We start from the raw sequence: 18,861 nt of genomic DNA, 5'->3' as shown, positions 1-18,861 counted from the left end.
GCGTTTTAGCACAATTTTTAGTACAATTTTTCAAATTACAATTTGTTAATAATATTTGTTAAACCGATTGTTTTCGAAGGCCAAGCAAAAACTTAGCCTCCCAAAAAATTTATATAAAATATTATAATACTTTGTATGTTGCATTTTCATTTATTTATGGGTCAAAAACTTTGTTGTACTAAAACTGCTGTCACCCATATTTGGGTGACGCGGTACGCAACGTGTTAAAGTATTATTTTTGGCAAAAAGCTGTGCTCGTTTGACAGATCAAAAACGCAACCGCATGCGGTTGCGCAAAGCTGTGACCACAGGTTAAGCTCTACCGAGCTTATGTTCGAGTTATTACTTAAGCTGAATGTATATTCCAGTGCCTCTTTACTTGTAGGGTCCGTTATATATATCCCGATCCCACAGCCAAATGCCCACTCAACTTCGCCTCAACGTAATTCGCATTTAGCAAACGCTGTTCCTATCGCACGGTCGAGGAGGTAATGAGAAACTGCTACACAAAAGTGTGGAGAGCAGTGTCGATGACAGACTTTTGTTTACATCGTATTTGCTGCCTAATGGTTGCTGATTTTCTTAATGATAATAAAACATGCACATGGCGCACTTTCTAATGGTACACAAAACATATGACAAACATAACATACAACCGAAATGATAAATATTTTATATCAATTAGAAAAACAAAATAAACTCTGTGTTCTACATTTACAAAATCCTTCTTCTTCTTCTTCTTTCGCTATGCGAGTCGGGGTATATCCTCCTACGCTAAGTCGAACGTTTGTTCCCTTACTCGTAATCAGAGGCGTACCGACTCTGTCCGAACTCCTATGAAGGGGCTCGTCCTTTAGGACCGGCTAATAATAGCCATATGTCCACCCGCCGGCCACGGGAGGGATAATTCCTTCCGTTGTCAGGACACAAGAACTCGTGGTCCGCTTGATTGACTCAAACAGAACGAGATGTGCGGCAGCTAGGATTTTTCTGACCTGAGCTCCAGCTCGGGGTGACCACGCGGTCGTGCCGTAACCTTACTTTTCCGCTAACCCTTTCAGGAAACTTGAGCACTGCTAACCATCCGCTCTGATGCGACGCCGAACTGGAACTATTTACAAAATCCAGCATATGTTTTTCACTGCCAATTCTAATAAAACAATCACTAGGCACAGGAAAAAAAATACCATGACAGATCTTTGACGGCCGGAACTTTGTGAAGCTCGCGTTGCGTTCGCTCGATTTTTCACATACGATTCTAAAAAGTAAAATTGTAAAGTATTATTTTGTGACTTTATTTTGATTGGCGCTACATTTTACACCGTTCTGTGGTTTGAAATTGAGGTAATTTTTCAAGCGAACAGGTGTTTCAATGTTGTTGCACATCGTCTCGACGTGAATGTTAGGGTCCTGCGTGTGCTCGGGATAGATTTCCTAGTGGCAGCTGCAAGATTTCGGTGCCCGGTGTACCCCACTTCCAGATCAAATATTACTTCTGCCGTTAGATCTATAAATAGCGAGATACTTAGATTGCGGCGAGGAAGAAGGAAATCGAAGAGTTAAAATTCGCACAGAATAAATCACTATTATAAATAAAGTTGCATATGGAAATAACCGGAACATGATAGCCATTAGAAGAAAACCATCCTCGGACGCTGGACCGGTTCCTCCAGTGCAGTCCATGTCTAATACCCTTTTTTCCTCTTGCAGACATTAATGATGAATATGAATTCACTTATCGATCATAATCAACACTTGCCGCAGCAACTTACGGAACCACCAATAAGCCGGCCACCACCAACAGCCGGTGTGAAAAAGGGTCGCAGTAAAAAGATAGCCCTTGCTACGGGACTTTCGGTCCCGCTCGAGGAAGCTTTAAAGATGGAGCTGACAACAAACAATATGAAAACGCCGATATCGGTGTTGCAGGAGCTGCTGAGTCGCCGCGGCATCACACCGCAGTATGACTTGATCCAGGTGGAGGGAGCCGTACACGAACCCACGTTCCGTTATCGTGTTTCGTATCAGGACAAGGATGGTACATTAGACGCTGTTGCAGAAACGTACTGTGGTTTGGTATTGATGGACATTTTCTTTGTTTTCGTTTTCTGCTATCCCTCCCGTCCTGGTGAAAGCTATGGGTACTGGAAAATCTAAAAAGGAGGCTAAACATGCGGCTGCCCGGGCGCTGATCGATAAGCTGGCTGGATCGAACTTCCACGATTTGGCCGGGGGACATATAAGCGTTACGCAAGAGTATGTAATTTTGTTATAGTGTTCAGTGTGTTCAACTCCCCACGTGATTACCACATTCAAAATCTTAACTCTTTCGAAGGAACCTTACCAATCATAACACTAACACACCCGGCGGAGAAGAGGAGCCATCGGGCAATCCGATCGGTTGGCTCCAGGAGATGTGTATGGCACGCCGCTGGCCCCCGCCATTGTACGAGATGGAAATGGAGGAAGGTCTGCCGCACGAGCGCCAGTTCACGATAGCATGCGTCGTGTTAAAATACCATGAGGTCGGTGAGGGTAAGAGTAAAAAGATCGCCAAACGTCAGGCGGCACAGAAGATGTGGCAGCGCCTGCAGGATCAGCCGCTAGAACCGAGTCAAACAATGCAGCTGCTCGACGACGATGGCAACGAAGAGGTAAGCATGGTGCACGGCTAGCTAGCGTTTCGCCCTACCCAGGAAGGTTTTCCTTTTGGCGGTATTACGCTTCCTCCCCGGTGTGGCGTACCTAGAATACTGGCGGAAAACAAAGGCAGCGGCCCTAAAAGCTTCCGGTTCACGGCGACATCCGTTTCTATAATTTCTGGTGTGGTTTTCTTCTGTACTCTAGCTACGCCCCACAGGAATTGGTGGACGCTTTGCCGGCCTAAAAGATGCCGGCATACCGAGCCTCACGACCGCCCATAGCCAAAAGGTTTCCCACTTCCACAAAGCGCTCAAGTCTCGCAGTGGCGAAACGTTGACTAAACTAAAGGTGCGCACCCCAGTGTTTTGCCCCGCATCCGTACATATCGCTTTGGCTTACGTTTTCGTTCCCTTCTGTAGCAAACTAGCCTGAGCGATAGGAGTATCAATTTCAAAGCCCTGCTGGACGAGATCGCTAACGAGCAACGCTTCGAGGTAACTTACGTGGATATCGATGAGAAGACGCATAGTGGCATGTACCAGTGTCTGTTACAGCTGTCCACCCTGCCGGTTGCCGTCTGCCACGGTACGGGCAAAACTATCTTGGACGCGCAAATGCATGCCGCACGCAACTCACTGGAGTATCTGAAAATTATGACGCGATCTTAGGTACACAATGGTAGGGAAACAAATCTTACTGGTTAGTGTAATCACAGGTTGGTGTTAACACTGCCCTATTCCTTATTTTCTTTTCTTTCTCAACAGATATGGGTACATTTTAAGCCCAAGACGCAACACAGTGTTGTAAAATTTGGGGGCGCTCTAAAAATGGTTAGCTAGCAGGGGAAAGCAGAACAAAAAAGCGGGGGGAAACCTTGGGCTTATCGTTCACATGCGCCTACCGCGGTATTCTTGGAACGTATGCGAAAACCCTGCCTCACACAGCGCACGTCCCATATCGTTCAAGTAAGTGCGTAAATGACCATCAAGAGAATAACTGGCATATTCACCTCACGTGGTGTGGATGATATAATGCTCTTTTGTAAGGCACACATTTTTCTTCACCATTTTTGAACCAATTTCACAACGGAATTTAAAATAATGATAATGATAGGACCAGCCATATCTCACATAATGACAGTTTTTTTGTGCTTGCTTTCTAACAGTTCTAACCTTTGAATTGTAGTTACTTTGCTCGAAAATATGAGGTATGGCTCTAGTCTTTATTTCACGTTGAATAATTTTATTTCAACTAACTCATTTTCTATTTTCTCAAATTTATCTATATATTTTCTACCTTTTACATAGAAATTTTGATTTGAATTAAACAAATGGGACGATCATAATGGTTACTATTTAAAGTAGCATTGAAATTGAACAAACATACTTACAGTTCATGCGCAATAAACTCTTCATACAGGTGTTTTATTTTTCAAATGTATCATAAAAGACTTGCTCGAATACTTTATTGCGTAACTGTATAAATATATTAATATATATTCTGAATACATAAATAACCTTGTATTAAATCAATCTGATAGAATTTTCCACACCAATTGGAAGTGACAACCATAATGAAAAGTGTATGAAATGAAGCTACGTATTAATGCATCGGGAACGATAGTGCTATCAGGAAACTTAAAAAATTACTCAATCGCTGTCTTGTTGTACCGGTTATTTATGTGGATAGAATCATATTGAGCAGAACCAAACCAATCAGTTATTGGAAAAGCAAAATGCTAAAAAAAGAAATGAGGCCAATGTTTACATACAAACAAACCGAACTAACGACAAATGTGAGATTGATCATTTGATCAAACGTGAGGAAGCAAAAATGTGTGTACATCTCAACGTCCTCGCCACGCAAAACTAATACTCGGCATTGGGACCACCACAGCGGTCTTCGTCGGGTTGGTAGAATGTGGGCCAGTTTGGTTTCGAGCGACTCACTTCGCCGTCAGCATTCCTGCTGGAATGTCATCGTATCATACAAGCTATACTTTGCATGGAACTAGTGGATTTTATTTTCCAGTGAAGAAGAAGAAGAAGAAGCATGGAGAGCACTCATCTAATTCCGTCACTCCACTAAAAGTGGGTTAATTCTACATCACACGATAGATAATTTAGGACTACTATTACGTTTTGTTGTGTGTGTGCTTTTAATTAACGAATAAGCATAATTATTGGAACCGTTTTATCAAACCGGACATAAACAATGGGTATCAGTCGTTAGGAACTATGTGGACGCTATGAAAATCACTAACACCGGCAATCTGAATCAACATTATTCGTGAAATGGACCAGGACGCAATTGCATATTTCCCACCGTCGAGGTTTCTTCTGCAAAGGAAATTTAATGCATGTCTTGCCAAAAATGCGGTTTGATTCAGGATACGTGTCGTGCCACTACTAACTCTGATAGATCGAGAATAATCCCTCTCAAATGCATTAAAATTTTCATTTTTTTTTTGTTTTCAAAAGCTGCTCCTACATGAATTGCGCAAAATCTGGCGAAATAAGTGTGAAAGTTTGAAAAACAATCTCTAAAAAGAGTTGCTATTCTCATCACTAATCGAATCATAAAACTTAAATTTTTTTTGCATATTAAACCGACGATTTCGTCATTCCGGAACTTCTGTTCGCCCTTCATGTAGAAGTACCTTTGTGGTGTGCACGATGTTTTCCGATAGAGTATCATTTGTTGTAATCATGCTTTGCAATCCAATCGGCCCAATCGTTTGGAAATGTTAGAACTCGTTACTTCATTCAAAATCAAAAACAAACAAAAACATGCGCAGTCATTAGTGGGACAACAGTCCTACTCGTTTAGTAACAGCAAACGGCGGAAACAAAACTCACATCCTTTAATTAACGTAACTAGCAGGCAACGGTCCCAGGCTTGTAGGGAAATGGGCATTAATTTAGTGCAAAGTATAGAGGTTGTATCATTATGATTGGATCAAATAAATAAAAAAAAGGAACAAACTTTGGTTCGTTTTATTCCACACGTTTTACTCCTGGTAAGTATTACAGAGGTACCGATACGATATGCGAATATTTAGAGCAACGAGTCGCTATAAAACCAGCTAAATTAATGTGTCCGAGTACCCCTGAAATTCGTACGCGAAGTAGCATAATTGGCACGTGCACTCCTAACCGTTCGAGTACGATTCAAATGTTGTACCGCCTCACAATGGATAGGGTCGGCGTAAAACTTTGCGCGCAATCGTAGTCGGTATAATCGCTGTTTAGACATTTCACCGCTTGTTTACGTTTTGCAGGCGCGGAGAAAACACGTTTATGAAACGAAGCACCAACAAACGAGTTTTCCTAGCGTAGTTTGCTCCTCTAGTGAAACATTCCGAAAGTTTTCAATATGGATTACAGCCGTCGTGTTGATATGGTAACGGTGTACCAAGAGCCAGCCTGCTACCGTCCACCGAATACCTTGGTGGAGTTGGCAAAGGACACCGAATACCCGAACATGAACTCAATACAGTACCGAAAAACTCCGGCCGTGGAGGTGCCGGAAGCAAAGCTATGTCCGTTTTTCGATCATGTAGCTGCGAACGGTGCGGGCCATGTAATAGTGGCAGGAAACCAGTACACAAGCCGCCAGTGGGGTAGTAAAATATGCGGCTGGGAATTACCCGCTGATGTCCCGCGAGAAGATAAGGTGTCCTTTTTCCTGCGCAACGAGGCATCAGTAACGGCACTTTGCTACACCAAGGACAATGAGCTGGTAAGGATATGGTTGACTAGAGAATAGTGATACGAAACGATGTTACACCATTCTGTGTCGTGTTTTTTCCTAGTTCCTGCAAGCAAATGATAGGGGATCGATTGAACTCTGGTCGACTGGTAATCCGGTTCGTGGGCCAGGATATTCCCTCTATCAGGTGGACAAACGGAACGAGCACATTGGTGCGGTTACCGTGCTGGACATTTTCCGCGGCGAAGATCGGCATGCCATTTCCGGTTCGACCGACGGTTGCCTGAAGCTGTGGGATTACAGCGAGGGAGATTTACATTCGACGACCACAATGCATCATGCTCATTCGGGACCAATTTCCGATGTGGCCACCGACAGTACCCAGTCCTCCCTGGCGGTTAGTTGTTCCCGAGACCGGTCGGCGCTACTGTGGGACTTTCGCGAGACGAAACCGGCTACCGCACTGTATGAAAAGCACGATGCAGCCTTCACTGTCATCCGGTGGACGGACGAGGCGAACTGGAAGCGACTGGTGGCGATCGGGGATGAGGCGGGCCGTGTTTTCTTCATCGATGTCCGGCAGCCAAACGTGTTCCTTGAGACGATCGACTGTTTCGACCGGAAGGTGCACAAATTGTCCTTCCAAGGGTAGGTTAAGCGAAAGATGTACAGCGTTGTTCTATCGGTATACTCAACACTCTGTTATTCTCTCACACAGGAAACATTTTGCCGTGCTGGGAAATACACAGGAGGCTAAATTCTTCGATGAAAATTCCAAACAAATCCATGTGGAAAAGAGTGCCTCTAACTATGTGCGGGATATTGTGTGGGATCAAAACTCCGCCGATAAGACTGTGTGCTGCTGGCTCGTTGGATGGGATAGTTACTTTAAATCGGTTGTCATAGAATTGGATACGCTGATCTAATCACCTTTAAACATTGAATGAATCGGATGGTAAGTTTCTCAAGTTCAAACAAAAAACAAAGTGTGAATTTTGGATTAGGATAGGTTTTTGCTACTATAATTTTTGCGTACATTATGGTGATTTGAAAGAGGGTGTTCAGCTTTCATAACATGTTTTTTAATAACTTAGCCGTTTATCTATGGCACACTCTAATTTAGGTGAAGTTATTGCTTTTTCGTGTTTACTAAAAGTGTACAGTTATAGTTTGATAATCAATAACAAAAAGTTGTAAACCTGAACAAAGAATTTCAATGAATTCATGAACATGAATTTTAGCTTTATTTTTTTTTTATTTTCCACTCCCTTGAACGTTCCAATTCACTCCAATGATGTCTCAATTGCTCAATTGTCGTCCAACGATCAGTTCTCACCCCATTATAACCTCCCCACTCAGTCGGAAGAAGAAGAATTAACACACTTTAGCTAATAAATCTCTGGACATCTTTTATTTCGTACGCAAATAAAGAAACATTAACAGCTTACTACTACTAAATGCTGAGGCCTAAATCGTCAAAGGGTTTTAAAGGTCATGCCTTTTTTCAGGTTTTTTTTTGTGCTGATTTAGATTGAGCAAAAGCAGACGTACCCTTTCGAAATGGTCCCATCGAAATAGTCCCCCCTTGGAATACAACTGCTTCAGCGGTCCCTACTGCCTAGTCCCGGTCGTTTCAAGTTTGTCCTTGCTCACGTCCTTCTTCTACCTTTCCCTGCCACTTTTTAAATGGTAGTAATAATATTGTTTTCATAATCGTAATAAATGCATCAATTTCACGTGTCGGCATACTTTAAACACTCCGTTGCTATGAGCAGCAAAAGCTCGTCTTAAGCTATGCCTACTGCTGGATTTTCTTATTACCCTTTTTCAGAGCGTACTATCTTTGCAGGTGATAAAATTTTGCCACCTCTCTTCCGTTCCTCCTGCTTCACTATTTTCCCTGTGTTATTTTTGTTACCAAAATGTACGCAAAAACAAAACCTTATGTCGCGGTACGGTGCAGCTTATCGCGCAGAAGTCTTTACTATCATTACGCACACAATCGCGTAGACGATACCGAAGACGGGAAAAAGAATCGCCAACCGCCAAACTCGCTCCAATCTTCTCGCGGTTACTTGGATGCAAAGGCCATCTTGAGTTTTTTTTTTTTACATTCGATCACAGTTTATCTGTGAACACAGCCAAACGAGTTTGTGGTAGTGTTTTCGTTGTTTTTTTTTCGTTTGCAGCGGAATATTCTCGTTTGCCCGCAGTAATTGCGTGAGCTCCACGGGGTTACGTAACGCGACATCTTTGCCAAACTCTCATCTATGCTCTCCTTCCACGTATATAATGCACGGTTGTTCTTCACTCTGTCGTTACCTTCCCTTGTACCGGCTCCGTGTCGTTTTACGACTGATATTCCTTTCGCATGACCTTTGCGATCGTGCTGAGCTGCATGTTGGTCGTACCCTCGTAGATCGCACCGATCTTGCAATCGCGATAGAACTTCTCCTGCGGGAAGTCCTTTGTGAAGCCGACACCGCCCATCCAGTCGATGCACTTGACCGTGGTACGCTGGGCCACCTCCGACGCGTAGTACTTGGCCATCGCCGCCTGCTTCAGGAACGGCACGCCAGCCTCCTGCAGCCGAGCGGCATTGTATGTCAGCAGCCGGGCGGCTTCGATCTCGGTAGCGATCGTTGCGATCTGATGCTGCATGCCCTGGAACGAGTACAGGTCCGAGCCGAACTGCTTGCGCTCGAGCAGGTAGGGAATGGTGGCATCGAGGCAACCCTGCGCCAACCCGATCATCTGCGCACCGATACCGATGCGGCCCTCGTTGAGGAAACCGGCCGCGTACTGGTAGCCCTTGCCGAACTCGCCCAGAATGTTCTCCTCTGGTACGCGCACGTTGTCCAGGTGGAGGGTGCAGGTACCGGAGGCGCAAATACCGAGCTTGCTCTCCCGCTTGCCCACGGTAAAGCCCTCGTACTCGCGCTCCACGATGAACGTGGTGATGCCACGGTATCCGGCGGACGGGTTCGCGTTCGCCATGATTAGAAACACCCCCGAGAGGTCCGAGTTGGAGATCCACATCTTGGTGCCGTTCAGCACGTAGTGGTTGCCGTCCTTCTTGGCGGTCGTTTTGAGCGAAAACGCATCCGATCCGGCCGACGGCTCGGACAGGGCGAAGCTGCCGCTGTACTCTTGGCTCAGCTTGGGCAGGTACTTGCGCTTCTGCTCCTCCGTGCCGAGCTTCATCATGAGCGAGTTGACCAGCGTGTTGTGGATGTCGACGAAGGCGGCCGTCGCCGGGCACACCTTCGATAGCTCCTCCACCACCAGCATGGTAGTCATGAAGTTACACGCGCTACCCCCGTACTCGTCGTTCACCTCGATGCCCATCAGCCCGTTGTCGAACAGGGCACGCACGACCGACGGGTCGAACTGGTGCTCCTCGTCCATCTTCTTCACGAGCGGTGCGATCTGCTCCTGGGCCAGCTTCGCGACCGTCTCCTTCATCACCATCTCGTCCTCGCTGAGGAAGGTCACGGGACCGGTTGGGCCGCGGGCCGTACCGAACGAGGAGCTCGAGTAGGCGCTCGCACTGCCGGGCGTTGCCACCGTGGCACGGGCACCAACCGATGCCACCGAGCGGACCGCATGGCGAAGCACGTTCTGGAACATCTTGCTAGCAGGAGAAGATATCTCTTCCAATCAAACTCAATGCAGGACTTCTGTGGACGGGGGATTTGAGTTCTGCGGCAGAAACCTACAACCGGCCACGTACAGGTTCACCAATCAACTGGCGCACCGGCCCGTCGTTTTACAAGTCGTTCGTACCACGTCGGCCGTTATGTGCGAAACAAAAACGGGTTACTAACCGCGCTCGCTCCCCATCCATCAATGTGGTCGTGTACTGCTGGAGTAGGTTGCCATCTACGCATCTTCCAACCACAGACGACATAATTCCAGCACCCCCCATCCCCCGCATCCGTTCCCCAGGCGCCACAATCTGGGGGGGTTCGGTTCAAATCGACCATTCTCCGTCCGCTAACATTTCCTCCGTCATTGTCGATTACACTAGCACACACAACAGCTCGTTTGATCGGCGTTTGGCAAACGTGCTGTCGTCGACTGGATTAGAATATTAAGGGAAAACAGTCTCGGGGGGCAGGAGGCAAAAGCAACAAACGTACCGACGTTCCGTCTCATTCGATGGTGGGCCCGGCTGTGGGGCTCCACAGCGAGCGTGTTGACCCACGCTCGCAGATTAGCTTCCGGCAGGGCAAGTTGGGACCGGGAAGGGCTAGGAGCAAGATCCCAAAACACACATACATTAGCACAACGCGCGGTATTTTACGATGATGTTGGCCTGAACCCCCCAATCAACCGAAAACTAAAAAAAAATAAATAAAGTCGCGGCCGCGACACGCTAAGATAAGGGGACCGAGGTATGGCGGAAATGGATGGATTGAAATTTAGCGCTGCTGATAGACGGTCTGTGCTAAGGTGTGTGCGTGTGTGCGCGCAGATCGGCCCCAACCTTGAACGATCGTTCCGGGCCGGTTCAAATGTAATCATGCGAGCATCTTACGAACGAAGTGCGCGGTAAGAGGGAGGCTAGGGATAAAAAACAACATTTTGAAGAGATAAAAAATAAGCATACTTTGATCACAACACAACACTTTTGACTTTCTTTTGGCAATGGATTCTATCCCTTGCAAAGTATCCCTGTTTAAGAGGACTATTGGTATCAGGGAAAGGAAAGTCTTCGTTGCCATGGCAGTCTTTCATGGCATGATTAATGCAAATCAATCTTTATCGGGTTTAGATTCCCATTTTAGAGCAATTTTAACCACTCGTGGCATTTTGGCACTCTTTCTTAAAAGAATCGATTCGGTGCCCATAGATGCGGCCATCAATAAGGTTCGTAGATTACAAATCCTGAATCTGAACGTTCATGATGATTCGAGTGGAATGCTATTGGTACGGAAAATTGGACATATAAATCGCAAACTTATTTGGAGAGATTCCTTTCACACTTAATGTAGCAGAACATCTGGATGAATAGGTTTGCACTTGTTATTACTATTGCTATTATACACTATTTGTTACTACCGCCGTATGAATTAAACATCTCGTGCGACAAACATAAATATTAGCATTGCACCGGTCTGCCGTTGTTTGCATATGTAATTTCACAACCAATGCCAATCGGTAACGGCAAGTACCGTACACGGTCTATAATAAAGTTCGTGATAAACGTTGCCGCCACGCTTTGCCGAGTGCTATACGCTTGATTGAATTAAATAACATTTCATTTCGCTTTCAAACAGATACTCTCACCTTATCCGTCCCCCGTGGGACGAAATGTGCTTCCGAGGCAGATTCTAGTTCAAAGACGGACAAACACATTCCCCACCCATATGAGGTGCAGTTAGCACCACGAGACCAATTTCTAGCACCAACGTACGTTCCCTCTCGTTGCGCGATAAGATGCGCGATTTGCTTTTGCGGTCGCGGCAAATGTTTCGATTGGCCTTTTCTTTTTTTTTTTTTGAATACTGGAATTTAAATAACAAAATTTTCATTTCCTTTTTACTCAAATACCTAGAGTAATTGTAAAAGCAATTTAGCAGGTTGCTCTTTTTATGCTACAGGAGCACGTTTTCTGTCCATATTTTGTCCGCAAGTTCGCACTGTTCGAAAAATGTGTTTCCTTTTGCACAACTACCAGCACACGTTGGGTCGTACATGATTGGAGGCTCGGCACTATTTAAAAGGACGTCAGACACCGGGGAAGAAAACAAAATCTCAGGAACCGGTTTCTATTCCCTCAAGCAATCCGTTTCCATTATGAGGTGAATATTTAGCACGATGTTTTCGGTGTACTTTAATATGGTTCGATATCCCGATAAATTTAAGGGTTGATGTTTTGCATGAGTCTATGGGAGTTTCGAATAAGCCAGCGAAAAACTGTCTTACTTATGTTGTAACCATTGCGCAGCGTTGGCTTCATTTTTGCTTGCTGCCGTATGAACACTGCAAGATAAAATAAACATAAGATAATACTGCATCGAATGTAAACACATTGTGGTTTGAGATGGATCATCATTTTTCTTGCAAGTCAGCAACTATACAACACTAGTTTGTAGTCAATTCAATCACATTTATTTTCTTTTTATAAAAAGAGACAAACACTCACTCTTCAATATGTTACTTGTATATCGTAAATCCTATTAACTTGGGGCAAAACAAAAATCTTTACCCAGATTTTTCAATTATTAACAAGTATAAAATCTTTGATATTGAATCAAATCAATACTTAACGTTAGCGAAACACACGACCTATTTTGAGTTTCAAAGTTCAACTAATTCGATATGCTGTGAAAAAGAAATTCAGTCGCTTGACTGTAGTCATGGTCATAATAGTTCAGAGGTCCGTTTCTTCTAACGCGTATACGAAAGGCGCCTGGCAAAAATAGTTAACGTGTAATGTACATTAGTGCGAAACAATAGTGAGAGAGCATTACCGTTAAGCTGAACTTAATGTGTAAAATTTAGTTTAACACGAATTTATAGCCGTTGAGTCAGGTTCAGAGCGAACGGAATGGAACACGCCACTAGAATCTCTGTAGAATCCTTGGCCGTACTGGGTGGGTAATACTTTGGCAGAGAGAATTCACATACGCTATTTAGGTAGCAGGTAAGTTAAAGCACATGATGTACCGTGGAATCGACAGGGAATGTAAGTTCAAAATGCACAGAGTATACGTGTAAAAATCATCCAACATGACACTTAGTTATTCGGTTAAAGTCAATCGACAGATATAAAAAAGGACGATTCCGTCGAAACTGTAAAACCATCGGTACTATAAATATAAAAACGGTTCCCTGAACTGGAAATTTGTACTTCCTGCGGACCTAATCGCAGCGTCCCATTCCGTTTCGCGTTTCATAGTTTCTTCCGCTTGCTTGGCGGTTCCATTTGGCGGCCAGCGTTGTTGTTCTCTACGTCGGAAGGAGTATTCCGAGCGGTACGGGAAACGAGCGGCACGGGGACCTTTCCCGCACGCAACGGCACCTGCATCAGTCGCTCCGCTTCGCAAATCACCTCCTCATCGCGCAACCAGGTACTCGCCAACAGTGTGTCGATCGACGGTCGTGCCGTGGGGTTCACGTTCAGGATGTCAAAAATGAGCTTCTTGGCCATGGAAGAAACCTTCCGCCACGCTGGATGACGCATGGCAAATTTGCCTCGTTTTATTTGCTCCACTGCGGGGGTCCCGTACTCGTCCGAAAAGGGTAGTGTGCCGCTTAGCATCGTAAACAACACGACGCCCAAACTCCAGATGTCCACTTTGCGCGTGTATGCGCCCTTGCCGGATGTTTTCAGCACTTCTGGGGCAACGTACAGCGGAGTGCCACACAATGTGCGCATGACCGAGTTCTTTCGCACAAACTTGCTTAATCCAAAGTCGGATACCTTAAGCAGGGTGTACTCTTGATCGTCCTGCAGTAGAATATTGTCCGGTTTTAAATCACGATGAGTAATTCCTGCAAATAGAAGAGAACAGAATGTTTTAAAACAGCTGCGAGGAAATAATATTTTGAATTGTTTCTTTAATTTGTCAATATAAAAAGAATAGAAGGAGAATCAAATTCGAAGGTCAATAACACATACAAACTGTATAAGATTGACCGAAATTTATACCTGAACTCGTGCAGCACCTTTCGGATTGCGGCTGTAAATTTTAAGAATTTGACAGCTATCTCAACACGAAGGTAGCGACAAAAGAGAATTAGAAAAAAAACGGATCACAGTAATCCACGCCGTAGTTCCAGTTTCGAAAACCGAAGCTCATCGGCTACTGCGTAAAATTAGACATAGTAGGGCCACCGCTTTTTCCACGCGGATAACTCACCTTGCTCGTGCAGGTACTTGACGGCATGGCACATCTGGAGGAAGAATAATTTGGCCGTTTTCTCAGTAAGGTGTTTATTGCTGATGATCCGTGTAAGCAAATCACCACCCTCCATGTATTCCAGCACCATGTAAACCGAATCTGGCTTGTCCACTATATCATGCATTTTAATAACGCACGGCTGGGGGTAGAAGGTATCAAATATTCAAATTTTCTATCAACAAGTGCCTAGACGGATCTTCAGGTACTTACATGATTGAGATTTTTCATGATGTTAACTTCATTCATCACCCGCATGGGATCGTTAAGGAATTTGGGACGGGTGCTTTCGCTTATCTGGTCCTTTATAACGTGCTTCATGGCAAAGGGTTGGCAGCTGACTGTGTGATGCAATAAATACACCGTACCACAGGCTCCCGAGCCGAGTCTTTTACCGATGTGATAATTGTCGCGCAATTCCTTCGCTTTAACCTCTGGCGTTGCGTATTGGAAAAGATCGTGATATACGAAAGCCTTCACATGGGGATTAATGATGGATATTACGTCCAGGTGCTTTAGAACCATTCTCTTCCTTGTGCCAATCAGTCGTCCGTTAACGAAGGTCCCGTTGCGCGAGGCATCCTGCAAGGTGGGGAATGTCAATCGCAATCTGAGAGATGTGCTGTTTGAAATGCATGGTCAGACAACTCACGGTGATAAACGTGGGGCTGGATAGATCATTCAGATCCTTCTGGATGGCAAAGTGAACCTTCGACACACGGTGGAGGAGTGCTCTTTTGTCCAAAAGCGATTCGTTCAAAATCAAATCGCACTGATTGTCGTCGCGTCCGACGCGGTATTCACTGTTTGAAATATCTGAAACAGAATATGATAATGAAAGTTAACCTCAAAAAAAAAATGAATTTCAGGAAATCGTAAATCCTGTGCTTCAACGCGACATGCAACATGAATTGATATGATTTTCCGATCGTAAGGTTTGGATGGTTTTATGGGACAGGTCTGTCAAACACAGTGATCCATGAATAGTCCAGCAGGATAAGGTGTGAAAGGAGGAGATCGGATTAAACTTCGGAAAAGTGGTACCGTAAACAATGGACGGAGCACGAGGAACGTAGTACATGGGAGCTTTAGTACCGAGGGTTTTGGTTTTCACTAGTTTGCCAAGTAACCGGCCATAGCACAAAGGTTCGACTGGTTGACTCTCCAAGTCTTGTGTATAATGGGACAGCTGTGTTTGGGTCACCGGCAACGTATCAATTCCTTCACTGTTGGCCATCTTAGCACTCGATACCACTCGTAGTGCGGAGTTACTGGTTCTTGAAGTAGTATCCTGTTTTTTCTGGCTGTCCGTCACTCTGCCGCGCGTGGAACACAACTGGTAAGGATAAACGAAATTTTGGTCCTTGAAAGCAATGCCTGCTACAGTGCTAGGGATGGTACTATTTTCATGGAACCATGATGTGCTGGGTTAACTACTGAAAAGGAACTCGTGGTTAAGCTTTTAGAATTTCGGGGTCCTTACTCCCTACAGCAGACTTTTAGGCCGATTCTCAAGCGTAATGTAATAAATTCCTATTGAGTCCTACATTTCCCATGCATGTTATCGTGGAAATCAAGCTTTTTTTTATTTATTTTGAAGTCTTCAGCCTGATACGATATCCACCGATGAATCCAAGAAAAACACAACTCAACAAAGATTAAAACATTGCTAATATGTTGATCTACAACTTTATAAAACAGTTTGATATTTATGAGTAATTGATTGTGGTTTTCAAAACGGAAGAAATTTAAATTGTGAAAGGCATCCGAATTTATTGAACCGGATTTATCGTTCCACTACCAAACGAATACCGAACCGGGTAGGTGCATCGTCGTGGAACTTTTGACACTGACACTGAGTCAGTCGAGAAATTTTTGCAGAGAATTTTGCTGCTTCTTTTCCAATAATTTCCCATTTTTATTTCGACTCCCTGGTTGGCAAACAGATTTTGCCTTTGGAGAAAGCTACCTAAGTAAATCGTGTTACTGTTGGTGGTGGAGGTGGCGGTGCTGAAAGTGGTGGTCGAAAACGTCTCGTTGCAGTCCGCACTGAAGTTAGTCACGATTCGAACGCATTCCCAGATCAGGTGCGTTGTGTTGCTGCTGCTGCTGCTGCTGCATTTCGGAAGTCATCATCGCGATAGTCACGACCCCTTGGCAGGAGAAACAGTAGTACCTGCTTTAGACCATGTCCACCAAAAAACCGGACGTTGCTGACAGCTGGGAAGAGATCGACGAGGAACGGGTAAGTGGTAGCAAGAAGGAAACTGCTCAGCCGTCGGCGGTAGGGCGGCCACACCGCTCAACTCATCACCCCTTGTGACCTTGTTCACTAATTGACGCTGTGTGTGCTTTTTCTCACCCCCGGTCGCTGCTATCTTGTGGACTCGATGGACGTCCAGTTACCCGGCACCATATCGATATTGAAAAACACATCCAACAACACGACAGGAACGAGCACGAAGGTAAACAGTAGGGCCTCCACGAGTGCCGTGCGTCAACAGGACACGTTATCGCAAACGCTGGAAGACGAATTGCGGCCGAAGATGGTGCCACGACCAATGCAAATCTTGAAGCGTCCGCAGTCGAGCGCGGGAACGGATGGCAAAAGTCCGGTAGACAACAAACCCAAGACACAGATCAAATCGCTCGACCAGCGCAAGGAGGAGTACGCCAAAGCGCGGTTACGTATTCTCGGGTCGGCACACGATGAAGAGGAAACGGAGTATGTATCGGCAGGAATCGGAAAGCATCCAAATGTCAATCATTAAATCCCACACCGTCTAATGACGTAACCTTTCATTCTCTTGTAGGACAAAGAAAGCAACAGCTACGACGACAACTTCGAATTCTACCGGCACTAACGGCCTTCGAATAGGCAATGTTAACAATAATAATAATAATAATAATAGCAACAACAATGGGATTGGAGGTAACAGTGGAGTGGGGGTCGGTGGTGTCGGTGTAGTTGGAAACCCCGCAAATAGCAGTGCGAATAACGCCTACCGTTACTATCCACCGTATCGGCAACAGGCGCCCATTGGAACGTTCCCACCGTCGATGCAAAACGGTCCACCGCCACCACCTGGAGCTGGTCAGTCCGCCGGAATGTACTACCCTCATATGGGTAACCAAAGCCAGCATCATCCCATGCACAGTCCACACCACCCACTGCATCATCCCCCAAGTGCGTTCCCGCACGTTCCACACCATCACCATCATCTGCAGCACAATGGCCATCCGTACCAGCATCAGCAACACTTTGGGCAGCATATAAACTCTGCACCGGGCACCCAACATATGTACGGTGGTCGTAATGGGGGAAACGTACCCGGTGGATCGGGTTTCTTTCCCAAGGGGGGGCCGTCATCGTTCGCCGAAGTTAACGGTGGGGCACCGCTGCTCGGACATGCTCCACCCGGAGTTCACCCGAACCACCCGTACGGTGTTGGTGCCACTGGCGGGTATGGACAGGCAAACGCCAATCTGGTCGGGCACGGAGGAGCCAACATAAGCAACAATCAGCACGTGCTGCGTCTACCAGCTGGACCGGACGGTTCTCAAGGATTCAACGTGCGGCGGTAGCTAGCTGAAGATGGTTGAGGATATGTAGTGGTGGCCGGGTCAGTGATCAAGATGGCACTTTCCCTCTTACCTTCGCTATCTCGACCTGCGCATGCAGCATGCCGATAAAAAATAGGTTAGTTTCGAAAGATAAAGTTGGTTTCCCGGTTTCATTTTTAACATTTACACCATACCATACTTGTTTGTGGAAACATTGCGCTGAAAAACTGGCAATTCTATTCAAACACCTCTCCCATGTTTTCTTCTAATCTTTCAAGATGAAAACGTTGTCTTGCTCCTAACCTTAACCACAAACCCGCAATAAGGCTCGCTAACGAACGCTTCTCTTACATTTAACATACCCTTTCCGGTGCAGGTACTCAGGCAAAACCTATTAACATGGTTTTTTTTCTGTAAACTCTTCCGTAGCAAACTTTTTCCTACCCCTCCACAAATGTTTGAAAGTAACTGTATCATAACGGAAAGTTGTAAAATGATTCGCGATAAGTTAAGTTTCTTTGCTGTTTGTGTATGCACGTGGGACCGGAACACTAGGAACGAATTGGCTGTTGTTAGGCAGAATCGGACCCAGATTAATGAAGAGCGGTTTTAGGTTTTAAGAAAAGGAAACGTTAAAGGCAAAAGATGACGAGCAATCCGCGAGCAACAAGTAGCCAGTCAAAAGTCCCGTGCCTGGGAGTGACGAAGGACACAATGTTGATATGTGTTTCCATGTTACACACACACACATACATGCATTGGCGCCTCAACAATCATATAAAATATATTTTTTTCATGTTTTTATATTTTATGAGTTATGTACGTAGTATATGCGTTTATAAACAATGATGATGGTGCAACTGAATACTCTAAATCGGTCGTTAGTTTCACTTGTTTCCTTTTTGCTCCATACTTACTAGGCACATCCGAAGGGTTGGGAATAGTAGTTTTTACTGACAAGTTTTTTTTATCGGGTTTCAAGACATTTCATTATCTTCCTATAGAAAATCTAGATAAATTTTAAGAAGCGAAA

The 18,861-nt window shown here is 45.1% G+C and overlaps 5 protein-coding genes across 6 annotated transcripts; 3 read left to right on the top strand and 2 right to left on the bottom strand.

Moving 5' to 3' along the window:
* Window positions 1-1,214: 1,214 nt before the first annotated feature.
* On the top strand, window positions 1,215-5,605 carry LOC131267533 (RISC-loading complex subunit tarbp2-like). The gene is made up of 7 exons (XM_058270436.1): window positions 1,215-1,344; window positions 1,711-2,038; window positions 2,136-2,256; window positions 2,336-2,654; window positions 2,848-2,991; window positions 3,063-3,321; window positions 3,408-5,605. Exons 2-6 carry the CDS (start codon window positions 1,717-1,719, stop codon window positions 3,309-3,311), a joined length of 1,155 nt encoding a protein of 384 aa, XP_058126419.1. The 5' UTR covers window positions 1,215-1,344; window positions 1,711-1,716; the 3' UTR covers window positions 3,312-3,321; window positions 3,408-5,605.
* Window positions 5,606-5,950: 345 nt separating this feature from the next.
* Window positions 5,951-7,451, top strand: LOC131267535 (protein valois). The gene is made up of 3 exons (XM_058270439.1): window positions 5,951-6,384; window positions 6,458-7,002; window positions 7,073-7,451. The coding sequence occupies exons 1-3, from the start codon at window positions 6,019-6,021 to the stop codon at window positions 7,278-7,280; spliced, it is 1,119 nt and encodes a 372-aa protein (XP_058126422.1). The 5' UTR covers window positions 5,951-6,018; the 3' UTR covers window positions 7,281-7,451.
* Window positions 7,452-7,737: 286 nt separating this feature from the next.
* LOC131267530 (short/branched chain specific acyl-CoA dehydrogenase, mitochondrial) lies at window positions 7,738-10,096 on the bottom strand. Its single transcript, XM_058270434.1, has one exon. It carries the CDS (start codon window positions 9,982-9,984, stop codon window positions 8,704-8,706), a length of 1,281 nt encoding a protein of 426 aa, XP_058126417.1. The 5' UTR covers window positions 9,985-10,096; the 3' UTR covers window positions 7,738-8,703.
* A 2,358-nt stretch (window positions 10,097-12,454) lies between these two features.
* LOC131267529 (ovarian-specific serine/threonine-protein kinase Lok) lies at window positions 12,455-15,591 on the bottom strand. 2 transcript variants are annotated; one of them, XM_058270432.1, is made up of 5 exons: window positions 15,309-15,591; window positions 14,917-15,080; window positions 14,478-14,846; window positions 14,226-14,406; window positions 12,455-13,857 (listed from the first exon to the last, which is right to left on the bottom strand). In XM_058270432.1, the coding sequence occupies exons 1-5, from the start codon at window positions 15,499-15,501 to the stop codon at window positions 13,256-13,258; spliced, it is 1,509 nt and encodes a 502-aa protein (XP_058126415.1). In that variant the 5' UTR covers window positions 15,502-15,591; the 3' UTR covers window positions 12,455-13,255. The 2 variants fall into 2 exon arrangements, with proteins under 2 accessions (XP_058126415.1, XP_058126416.1); XM_058270433.1 differs by having other exon boundaries at window positions 15,360-15,591.
* A 555-nt stretch (window positions 15,592-16,146) lies between these two features.
* On the top strand, window positions 16,147-18,677 carry LOC131267534 (myb-like protein J). The gene is made up of 3 exons (XM_058270437.1): window positions 16,147-16,509; window positions 16,667-16,989; window positions 17,078-18,677. The coding sequence occupies exons 1-3, from the start codon at window positions 16,453-16,455 to the stop codon at window positions 17,847-17,849; spliced, it is 1,152 nt and encodes a 383-aa protein (XP_058126420.1). The 5' UTR covers window positions 16,147-16,452; the 3' UTR covers window positions 17,850-18,677.
* Window positions 18,678-18,861: the final 184 nt, after the last annotated feature.

This window comes from Anopheles coustani, chromosome 2, assembly GCF_943734705.1.
Source record: "Anopheles coustani chromosome 2, idAnoCousDA_361_x.2, whole genome shotgun sequence".
NCBI lineage: Eukaryota > Metazoa > Arthropoda > Insecta > Diptera > Culicidae > Anopheles > Anopheles coustani.
Note: the sequence above shows the minus strand (reverse complement) of the source record. Positions and strands in the feature narration are given on the sequence as shown.